The sequence below is a fragment of the Danaus plexippus genome, chromosome 10, assembly GCF_018135715.1.
Source record: "Danaus plexippus chromosome 10, MEX_DaPlex, whole genome shotgun sequence".
Taxonomy (NCBI): domain Eukaryota; kingdom Metazoa; phylum Arthropoda; class Insecta; order Lepidoptera; family Nymphalidae; genus Danaus; species Danaus plexippus.
The window spans coordinates 5575657-5587993 of NC_083543.1; the positions used below are offsets into that span (position 1 = coordinate 5575657).

The 12337-nt window shown below is 34.8% G+C and overlaps 1 protein-coding gene across 1 annotated transcript; it reads right to left on the bottom strand.

Annotated features, from left to right (window-relative positions):
• Positions 1-498: 498 nt before the first annotated feature.
• On the bottom strand, positions 499-12299 carry LOC116766983 (DNA polymerase zeta catalytic subunit). The gene is made up of 20 exons (XM_061521584.1): positions 11972-12299; positions 11609-11730; positions 11203-11331; positions 10772-10866; positions 9875-10659; positions 9624-9801; positions 9445-9539; positions 8098-9248; positions 7915-8025; positions 7159-7843; positions 6599-6790; positions 6394-6514; positions 5990-6234; positions 5665-5822; positions 5076-5213; positions 3627-3764; positions 3150-3340; positions 2297-2524; positions 1927-2143; positions 499-715 (listed from the first exon to the last, which is right to left on the bottom strand). The coding sequence occupies exons 1-20, from the start codon at positions 12003-12005 to the stop codon at positions 554-556; spliced, it is 5175 nt and encodes a 1724-aa protein (XP_061377568.1). The 5' UTR covers positions 12006-12299; the 3' UTR covers positions 499-553.
• Between the last annotated feature and the right edge of the window lie 38 nt (positions 12300-12337).

The following is a 12337-nucleotide window of genomic DNA, read 5'->3' on the forward strand; positions in this document are numbered from 1 at the left end:
AACTTTGATTTTCTGTTTACATGTTTTGAATGTTGGTTGGAGTCTGTTAATTTTGAACTAAGAAATTTTTGTCTTGTGGTTGCATGTTTGATATTGATTTAATAAGTAACTAATAATGGAAATAATATTATATAAAAATGTACTTAAGCTTTCTATTTAAAATAGAAAACATATTCCAGAAGTCCATTTATGTAGTTTTATTTAATGGAATAAAACAATTTAAATATCAATTTTAACAGACATATCGAATTTTAATAACGCGACTTGGATCAATTAGAATTTGACAATAAATTCGATGGCCTCTTAAAATTGCTGACCTTTATTAAATAAAAATATATGAATAATAGTCGTAAGAAAATAAGATTGTCTATTTATTAGTACATAACTTATTTTATTGGATAAGTACCTTCTAGATATATTCCAAACTAATTAAAGAAATTTTTAGTGGCCACTGCGACTTTGCAGGTGTATGAAAAATCGCTAGTTGGAATAAAACTCTTTTTTAATTTATAAAAAATATATTATAAAAATATTAATTTCATGATTTTATAAATTAAAAATTAAAAGCTAGATCGTTGTATGCAGGAGGAAGGTTAGAAGTGACTTCGTATATTTCATGTAATTTCTGTGATGCCGTTAATCTCCGCCACAAAACTGGACATTCTGTATTCTCGCATTCAGAAGACGCTTGATGTCCGCAGCACGAGTTACAGATCTGTAAAAATATTTCATGATTATTATATGTTACTTATACTAAATGTTTGTTGCAAAATTATAATAATTTAAACGAAACTAATATTTTCGGATTACTTCGCGTATTTTATTATATTTAAAAAACTACATACTCCCGACGTTTCGGTTACTATGCAGCAACCGTGATTACGGGCAGACGATATGTAAATGTCTCTCAGTTAGTCTTGTTGTTTACCATCTAAGGGTGGTATGTGGTTGATCAATTCGACATACCGAGATCAATCCGCGGGGCTACTGAAATTTTAAAAAATCCCAATTCCAATAGAGAAGATGGCTGGAATCTATCCAACACCTGGGACTTCCTGCTTAAAAATATAAAATCCCATGTCCGGGATCACACCGCAGGACCTCGTGACACAGTAAGCGCATTCTGCCGGCATCCAAAGAGGTACGTTATACGAGGTAAGAAACCGTTGGCGGTAGATGATAACAAGATCAACTGACAGACATTCCCGTCTCGTCCGCCCGTGATCACGGTTGCTGCAAAGTAACCGAAACGTCGGGAGTATGTAGTATTTAAAAATAATAAAATACGCGTAGGAATCTGAAAATATTCGTTTTATTTAAATGAATACTAGCGAAAGTCTCAGATGTCATTATATAATAATTTATATCACGGTAAGCTCGTTTCAGTGTTGCTACTCCGCAAAAAAAAAATACATAGTTTTTCCTTAATATTCGATTTAAACCCTCTTTAACAAGAAAAGTTAAACGTGAATCATTTGTATATAACGCGTTATATGAGGTCATACGAGCGCGATTTACGAGAATTTTCGTACAACGCGTTTTCCTATAACGCGGAACAAATATACCGTGTAATAGGGGGGATTACTGTACTCTGCTCATATTTTAACAAATGTATCAACTCTTATTAGATTTATGACAGGGGTAATTACAAGCGTCATGTGACAAATGACTGTCTACGAGAGGCTAAAGTAGTATTTAGCTATGGAAATATGTAATATCAGTATTAATAATATTATTCTCAGTGCGAGTACCTTGTTATTTTATGTATTTAATAGTTATTGTGGTGAAATTGAGATGAAAGAGAATTATTTTAAAAATATATATATTTTTTGTAACTACGTACGTAGATCACGAGCATTCAATAAAATTATAAATTAAAATAATAAATAGCCAATTCAATATATACATATGTTATATTTATGTAACCTTATCGCAGTTCTGTTTGTTTGTCTGCGCCCGCGCAAGTCTCACAGCCAATAAGGCAGCGGAGTCTTTCGTCTTCGTCGCACACGTTGTACATAAAGCGCGCTGTCCCTTTCCCCCACAGGCGACACACCGCCCGCGGGACATGTAACGTGCGATTCCGCCGCGTGCGTCGGATCTCTCGACCTGTGATTCACGAGTCCAGCCGATTTCCTGCCACCTGGAATAACATGATCAGTTATAACTGAAAGGCAATATGGTAAATTAACAGTTATTTTAAAAGAGCACACGATTAGGCTGATTTTATCAGCGATCTTCTTAATCGCTGTCGGAACATAGATATTATGAGATGTTTTTGTGCGAACTCACTCACCACTTAAATACGTCGACTCCTAATAAAGACAGACATCTGTGCAATGGCGGAAGGAGTACTCTCATAGCGTAGTACGCCACATGGGGTGTTAGGGCGGCGTCTTGCAGCAGTTCTTGGGGGGCCCGGGACAGTCTCACGAGCGGGACGTGGGCAGGACCCGCGCACACCAACCACGCTACACGACTGCCCCGGGCCGGAGCGCTGCGGCCGTCGCGAGAGAGAACACGTCTGACGGACAGAGTTATATCACATATTAAGGCGGCCCATACATCTACAATAATATTGCACAATACAGTCGATTGTACAATACTATCAGCAGTGTAGGAATAATATTGAAAAATTGCATAATGATTGAACAGAAGTTTGAGCGAGCTTAAATTTTATCTCGCAATATTCATTTTTATACTGTGTAGAGTTAGCGTTGGTCAATATTTTTTCAGTCCGCTGTTCTGAGCGGTTGTGATCGGTTCAGTCGCGGGAATGGTTTGTCAATCTCATTGCTAAATATTATTGAACGTTTGGATTCGAAGAGGTTTTCAATATTATTCGACAATAAAAAAATTGTGTGAAATTATTGCAGATGTATGGGTCGTCTTACGGTCTTTTCAACCTTTCTTTAACATTCAATAGAATATAAACCTCTTTTGTTATATACACTGAACAAATATGACTTGGATATATTTTGTTACGTAATACATTCTTATAAAATGGTAGAACATTGAACTGTTTTTTTTTAACGTTACCGTTTTGACTTTCGAGTCTCGTAACTGACCTATAGGATAAATATCAATGGTTATCAAAGGATTTAAGAACAGAAAGCTAATACGAAAGCTAAGTACATATGTATACATACTTAGCGATCTCATTAGGCGGAGCGGCTGCCCCGGGCCTGTAGCCGCCCTGTCCGTGATACTCCCTCGTGAAGAACAACTCCTGCTGTGGGAGACTGCCATCAACCATCCGGGCCAGCACGCCGCACACGAGACGCTTCACACGAGACATGTTCCCGGATTCGAACAACTCGCAAAGGGATTTTTGAAGGAGCTACCGGAAATTAAAGAAATTTAATGAGATCCAAGACTTTCGTGAGAATTCATTTAAATGAAACTAATATTCTCGGATTACTGCGGGCTATTTTATTATTTTTAATTCTTTCAACTTTTTTTAATTTCACATCTCGTCTGTCCTTGTCCGTTGTTGCAAAGTAACCGAAACGTCGGGAGTTTATAGTTTTTAAAATAATAAATCCGTAAATATTAGTTTCATTCAGAGATATGTAGCTCATTGAGATGAGTATAGAAATATGACACAACACAAGCGTATATATAACCTTGACTCCCGCCGGACATCCGTCGCGTCTAACAGTTTCGATTCCCTTGGCCTCGTACACAGGCTTCTCTTGCTCCGCCGTCTCATACATGTACCCGACATACCTCTTCTTGGTCTGTAATATACACGGCTGGTACACCTACAGCGATAGAACTTGGATATTACATATCATTATTTCTTTTATTGATAACAAATACAACATGGTGAAAAAAATATTATGTTCATTTCTTACACTTGCTGTTTTTTTACATTTTGCTTTTTAAAAAATAGTTTTAGTGAATCTGTTAAAAGAAATGTGACTTTTAAGTTTTTTTTTTTTGACAAATGTATACATTCGTGTAACAATAATTTATAGTAAAATATTCTTCAAATTCTACTACGAGTATCTGAATTCAGATGTAAACACTTTGTCTATGACTACTACTTGTTTACGTCTGTCAATGTCAGTAATATCTGTTTAAATATGCATCTAATTGGATTTGTGTTGTTTTAAATCTACTAACAAAGTTCCTAATTGGGACTTGGAGGCTGTAAAATTTTATTCCATTCAAAAGTTAATCCCGGATAGTCTCTCCTCCATTCTACACGACACTGGCAGAATATACTGTACACGTCTTTGCACGGATGAAGGCCACATTTTTTTTAGAATTTTTTTTCAATTCTAAAAATCAATTAATCGGTATAAAATGTTAACTTTTCGACTTTCAAGTCGACTTTTTAAAAATTACCTCCAATTCAAGTTTAACAGATATTAAGCAAACATTACAGCTATTTATTTATTCCCAATAAACGATCTATAATTCGCAATAAATAATTATTTTAGCGTATATACAAATATAATTTCTAATAATTTCATTAAATATGTATTATAAATAAATTGCACGCGATAAAGCACCGAACATTAGAATAAAATATTTAAATTAAGCAATTGAAAAATTATAATATCATAATAGTAATTACGAATATCACAAATCTCCAACTGATCTCAAAAATACCGATTCATCTTAGTGCTGCGGTGATAACCGGCTCCTTATTTGATTAGCACCGAGTTCAGCATGAGGGAATAGTCTCTCGATGACTAGCGAGGTTGTTAAGATTGTAGTTTCTAGCAATCTTAGCTTCTCGGCCGCGGTCCATGAATGTGGATATTCGTATTTTTTCGACTCGCAATTGACGAGTGGATTAGAATTGTTTTACTATCAAAAGGGTCGTTGAAAAAAGTCTAAAGTCACCAAATAAGAATCGATTCTAATCGATTTGAAGCACTTCAACTCTATTCTAAAAAGTTGATTCTTTTCAGATATAGATATATAGATTTCTATCCCTGTGATCAAATTGGTTTCAATATTACAGTATTCAGTACATGTTAAGCAATATATTGTGAACGCATAAAAATAAAGTATTAATTCTAAGGGATATGATTTTCGAACAAAAAAATATAAAGAAATACCTTCTCCAACTTCAGTAGAACAGGTGATGGATTATCAGCGGTGACAGCATCAGCTATCTCCTGCCCGATGATAAAAGCTTCCTCGCGAGTCCCGCCAGGAACCAACACGAACATAGAATCCGTGTCGCCGTAAATCACCTGGTAGTGAAGAAAAACACAACTGAGTTTCCGACACTATTTAAGTTTGTCTTAGAATATTTAAATTAAATAATAGCAATAATAGTTGATTCTACCAAGTGTTATGAGTCAGGTTTTCTTGTAATTGTTAACATATTAATAAGATTGGCTTGCTAATATTTTAGTTTTCGTGGTTTTGATACTGTAAGTTTTAGGCCAGCAATAGAGGGGCGAGTGTCTCAGTTCTACTGCATCATGCGGCCGGTCTATGGCTGGCCTTAGTAAAACAACATCACTGAACACGTAATGCTCACATTAAACCGTAATTTCTTAAAGCTTTAATAATATTCAATATTTTTGTATATAACGGCCAATGGCCTAAAAAATAATACAAGAAAATTTTATTACAATCCCATTCAGATATTCTGTAGTCTGGTATCATTTTTATAATATGAACGTTGTGGTATCATACTTTAGCGTTCCATCTTCCGTTCCTGACGAGACTGATGGCCCTCTCCAGCGTTTCCCTGGCCTTCGCCAGTATGCTGTCTCCGAGCTCCACGCACGGCATGCGACCGCTGAAGTTGGCCGCTGTATATCCATATGTCACATTCGCTATCAGCTTCAGACCTGGTATGAAGCCGAAGTAAAGCCATTTACGATTCTATTGCCTCAGACTCATGTTAAAAAATGAAGGAGATGAGTAAAGAATAATTCCCAGTGGCACAAACGATGATGACGGTTTTTTTGTTGGTCGTATCATACTTAGGACTTAGTAATGTCAGCTTGTAGCTTACCCAGTTGCCTAGAGTGCATAGATTTTTTAACAGCTTCATCAGTTTGCAGCTTCATGCCTTTTTTAACAGCTTGTCTCGCTGCCAGTATTCTTCGCAACAGACTCGGCAGGACTCCGCGCCGCACGGACTGCTTCACAAACCCAACGCCTATCGGAGACCAGTTCAACAGATTGTGGTTGGCGAGGGTTTGTAATCTGTTCTGTGATATCTTGAGACGCCATGCGCCAAACTCGTAAGGTTCCTTACTGTGCGATGTTAGAGAATAGTTTTATACATTAGTATGTAAGTTTGTAGGTAGTTTTATATTTCATTGATCATGCTATTATTATTAATTTCCTAACGCTCTCGTATTATTATATACCCTACATACATTATAAATATCTATGAAATCGGTTGGTGCTCACCCATTAATGTTCTGTATCCGTCCTATACATGTAGAGAAGCAATAATTGTAGGCGATCATCATAGATGGATAAAGACTTTGGAAATCAAGTACTATCACTGGATCTTTATAGAAACGGGATTCTGGAACATATTTTAATATTAATAATATTTTATTTACTCTAAAAGCTTTGTCTAGTTTATGAAAGAGAGTAAGCTTTACTCTACCGGGTTCAAATATGAGAGGAAGACATTCCGGTGCTTTCATAGCTGCCCTCTGTCTTACGGAGGGCGAGAGCGCGACCAGGTTGAGGGGTCGAGCGGCTCGCAGCATGAGAGACTCCACCCTAAACTGTGACCCCCGGGATAAAACCTCCCACCATTGAAGACCGAACAGCCGCGCCAGCTCTGACGTACGGTCTAATGAGGACAGACATTCAACCCAAATAATTTTATTTATATGATAAATAAAAGTTTGAGAAAATTTCAAACATACAGCAACCAAACGCACCTGCATAGACTACATGCACAGAAACACTGAGTCTATGAAACATATGTATGTATGTAACTTATGAGACGGATATCTACTTCTGTATCCAAGGGTGTTAAAGGGAGGAGAAAAATCTTATCCGTAATTATTTTTTTTACCAAACTTCTATTATATTTTAATTGTTATATTTTAATTTCAAGGTTTCTAAACCATCTTCATTGAATAAAAAAAATGTTAAAATGTTAATGTTTTATAATACTGAAGTGATGCATAGAATATAAAAAAACCTATGTCTTACTTATCATGTCGAGTTTATCCAACATCCTCACGGTTCCGGACAATCTCGTTAAATAGTATTCCACTGGAATCCACCTCAGGATCCGGGATTCGTGGTTCCACCACTCAGTTAGCTTTCTATAACTGTATTTAGGAACCCGTTCGTTAAGTATCGCATACATACAGTTTTCAAAACTATAACTCGACAGCGCCAATTCATGCCTGAACAGTCGCCAAACATTAAACGTTATTCTGCCAATGACTCTCCCCTCCAATTCGTTCTCATCTTGCCTGTATCGTTTCTGGCGATTCTTCTCCGTGATTCTAGAAAGTTCTCTCACCATCTCAAGCCCCAACGCCGTAGATCTTTCAAGAACATAGCCCCAAGATTTCGACTCTATATCATATCCGCACATGATATCTGGATCGTGTTTCTTAACCATTTCCACGAGCTTCTCCAATAGCTCGTTTTCATTTTCAGCGTAATTCACGTTATACTTAAAAACGCACCTATTCAAGTATTTGCTATTCTTTTTATCATCGACTATAAAGACTTCAGTAATATTCTTTTGTAAATAATGATTAGCGGGACAATTATTTGTAACTGTAATGAATACAGCCATTATATTATCTATTGCAGGATCGGGATAAAGATCCGCTCTAGTTGAAGTATGTACTTCCAGCAGCATGATAGTGAGGAAATCTGTCTAAAAAAAGGATTTTTATGTAATTATATGTCAGCATCAGAATAAATGAGACAAGTCAGTGATATTTTTACCTCCACTGTCGGCGTGTTAATATCCGTTTTTGAATCGCCGCTACCGAAACAAAGAAATGAACCATCTGGATGCATCGTTATTTGAAGAGATGTGTTTAATTCGCTTTGTTCCTGCACAAAGAAGATAAAATATAAATCGTGATTAAAAAACATTATTTGACAAAAAAAATTATATTTAAGCACCTTGCTTGTACTTTCCAAACTTGCACTGCTGTTTAATTCATTGAGACCCAGAGCTTGTGAGTTTTCTAAATCATCAACAGTCATTCCAATTTCTGTGTCGTTATTATCAAAGATCTCTTCAGTTTTTAATTTGTTCTTCTCGTTGGAAAGCCATTTTTCAACGTGGCTTCTTAAGGGAGCTACTTTGACAGGTTGTAAAACACAATGCCCGTTACTAGCCAATAACAATCTCAATTTTTCCGGTTTGGAATATTCTTGGGACATCTCGTGGGACTGCAAGAAAAATAATTGCCTCCATTCTTCTATACTCGTCGTGTTTAATATCTGCTCGAATGGTTTCTGATCGCGGGCCAACCTGCTCTGTAGCCTCAGTATCATCTGACCGATTTCTACTTTTTCACCCACGTCTTTGTAATTCGAGAAGTAGGGCTCTGGATTTACGGTTCTTGGTATCTTATATTTATCTAATGTTGACATCACATACTCTTTAGACGGAGGTCTGAATTTTGGTATTAGTATTCTATCATCAGAATATTTAGCATCACAGATTGGGAATTCTGATTTTTCATGTTTTATAGGAACTTTATCATCTAATATTGCACATTTCTCAGGGGTCTCATCATAAGATTTTAAGATGGATTCGGATTGTTGAGATTGCGGCGGGTCATTTTCTAATGACAAATCAAAGAAAACTGACTTATCATAGAAGCTTTCTATCCCTTTTGCGTTATCGTCTAAAGAAGACTCTAGGTCGCTGTACAGATCTGCTTCTATATTATTTTCTAATATATTATTATTAATATTCGAAGGGCCAGCCACTGGTTCAAATTCTTCTTGTATATTTATATCATTACTGTAACGATTACTATCCACATTTTCATTTGTACTAAGTTTTTGCACTAAATCCGTAACCGACTGTTCATTATTCGAGCTATCTATGCTGTTGTCACTTGCTTTACAGCTTCTTCTAAGATGCAAATTTGATATATTCTCAATTGTTTCCATGGAAACGTTGATCTCATCTGATTCATCAGCATCTACACTGTTACTGTTGTCATTGATCAACACCGGTTCTGCGGACCTCTTACTCCTAGGTCTTGACAAGCCCACCTTAATTGGTCTCATTTTTCTTTTTCTCACTTTTTTCACGTCTAAATAAACACATTTTTTATCGTAAACAGTAACGTGTAAAAAAAAAATTATGATAGCCTAATTATATTTAATGAATTTTAAATTATTATAACAGTCAAGATTATATTAGAATTAAGTGTCAGTTGTACTTTTTAACATATATATTAATTTCAAAATAGTTTTCTTTTTGTTGGGAAGCGTATTGAAATAACTCACGTTCATCGTCGCAGGTTCCGTCTAGCTGTGGAATATTCGCGTCTTCCCAGATAGAATCGCTCCAAGACGACGCTATGTCACCGTTATCTCTGTTGCTGTAATTATTTAACTGAAATATATCGTGGTTACAATTTTGTAGTGCTCTTTTAACTATAGCAACATGTATATCATATATTCACCTTTTGACTTCCATCAGTATGGTTTCATCATTGAAAGCCTGTGAATATTCCTCGTTTTCAGAATCTATTTCGTTTTCTGTATTGTCCTCAACTTGCGTTCCCATAACACTATCTTTGTCTACTGGTTTTTCTTCCAGATCCTGTAGCATGTCTACTAATTCCAAATCTTCACTATCCACTAAAAAACAAATTTCCAAATTGTTCCAAATTCCAAATATTGTTTTTATTGCGAAGTAAAAAATGATACTCACACATAACCTGGCTGTAATGAAGAGAGTAGCTACTATTCAAAGCTATTTCTTCATTAACTAAAGTGTCGTCAAAAGAATTACAATTAGAATCTTGTTTTATCTTTCTTAAAGTATCATTCATATTTTCATTAATGGTGCTCTCCCGTATGTGATGGCTAACATCTGTTGCGTTTAGTAACTGAGATCCTTCCAAACTTTCTGCAGGATAATGTATGAGTTCGTTCACTTTTTTAATAATTTCGAGTGGTTTATCGTCCAAATTGGATAGCTTAACTAAAATCATGTTTTCGTATTTCTTATGTGTATTAGTTTCGTCATTTAAACGGGTCTGGGACAGAGATTTTGAAGCCATGGAGACGTTCAATCGTTTCCGCCTTTCCATTTCTTGGTGCCATACTTCTTCTAAGCCTGGATTCTCAATTCCATCGCCTTTACTCACATAACGACGGTTCAGAATGTGAGACGCCACACAATCGGCTTCGTAAAAACAGATACTTTCAGCTTTAAGATCAAAATTATCATGACTTACGACGGGTTCATCACTGTGCTGTGAGGACCCCGTTTTTCTGTATTTAACCGTCTGCACATCGATGTAGCTCATACCAAATAGATTAAAATCTATGAAGAATTGTAATGTAAAATTTAAATGGGCCTCATGGGGTTGGAATGCTTGACCCAATACTGCTCCATTACAGCATAGTTCCACAGCTTGTTTTATAAGACCGGGATTGTAGAGGAATATTTTCAAAAAAAGATGTTCCTTATCATGATAACCATAAAATGGTCTGAAAAAGATTTGTGGAAGTTTAAGATACATATGTATTTTTATATAATGAAACTTATTCATAAACTTTAAGTATACATAGTAGGTATAAATACATAGATAGAAATACTTACAGCCCTTTAACCACTGATATTTTATAAACATGTTGATTTGCTGATGTGGCTTGTTTTAGAGCAATGTTTAATGCTTTGTCAAGACTTGCAGCAATCTAAAAGAAAAATATTAATATAAACGTTAATCTATAAGTTTTTTATAGTAATGGCAACCCTAAATTCTTGTAATTTGAATGTATTTACTTTAATTACATTGTGAAGTGGCAGCACTAATCTTACAAACTTTTCCTTGAGACATTGTAAACATGTGTATTCACATACTATTTTTGTAACTATTTTGAGAAATTAATATGACTTTTCAATTGTAGATTGCAACATTTGACTACAATAACATTATAATGTTTAATTTTTTGAGATTTTAGAATTATTTGAGGTCTTTGTATATATGTATAACAGATTGTTAATGTAATATTGGTATAAAGAACACTTACCTGGTATAAAAACTGTGGTTGAGGATTCGCTTCAGGGCACGGAATATAGAAATAGGGAAAGACACCATGAATATGCAAACATGCCTTTTGACCTCCAGGACTAGGTCCAAACACTCTCAAAACTGGTACCTAAAATTATCTATATCTTCAAATATTTTCTGACAGAATTTTTAAAGTTCATCTATTTATTTTAAAACTCAATATGTAGTTTTAATAAAGTCAGATAACCCACAAGGAAAATCATTCATTATGTTTTTTTAATTGAGGTAGTTTTACTCTCATATTATTTTTACATTCTAAACTACATTTTCTTAATTAATTTTCCACATAAATCTATGAAACAACAAATTTAGAAGAATAATAATACTTTCGAATATTTCCTAAAATTTAACTTTTATACACTTACTTGTTTAATATCAGACCCCCTAAATTCTGAATAAATAACATCTATTCCGGGAATTGGCCTGGTCAAATAATGGTCACACACCACTATCCGCACAGAAAACTCTGGCTTCACAAATGACAAATCTGAAAAATATATACCATGGCATAGATATACTATACACTATACTAATACATATAAAGATTGTATTTATTATTGCATATTAGCAATAGCGAGTATTATGGGGAATTGTCTATAAACTGACAAAATAATAGTATTTTCGTTACTCACTGTATTTTCATCACAATACATTTTGTTAGAACAGACAATACAAGATTAAAACTAAAGAACATAAAAATCGTAATTATTACATAGAAGATTATATACCTATCTTTGAAGGTTTGTCGCTGCTACTGTCCATAGTATTTTGTTTAGTGTAAAGAAAACTTCTTCATTGTAATCTTCTTAATCGATGAAATATTATTTTATTCATCAAATGCGATTGAATTTACTAAGTGAGTATTTTATGTCGATGATTTTTCCTCTTTATTATTGTGAAAACATGATTACGTATTAAATAAAATTAAGTGTCACATACAAAATTAACCATTTTTCATTATTTTAGTACACGACAAGATTCAACTTGTTAGAATTCAATATTTATCAGCTTCCGTTTATCATAATTTATATTGTTAAATGTGACCATTCACACTTCACAGTATGTCTGCTGTCTTAAAAATCAACAGTTGTTAT

Coding starts and splice junctions, on each gene's coding strand:
- LOC116766983 (XM_061521584.1), bottom strand. CDS start 12,005: ATGGACAGTAGCAGCGACAAACCTTCAAAGATAG. Junction 6,515..6,598: donor TCCTCTCATATTTGAACCCG/GTAGAGTAAAGC, acceptor AATATGTTCCAG/AATCCCGTTTCTATAAAGAT. Junction 3,341..3,626: donor GATGTCCGGCGGGAGTCAAG/GTTATATATACG, acceptor AATTTCCGGTAG/CTCCTTCAAAAATCCCTTTG.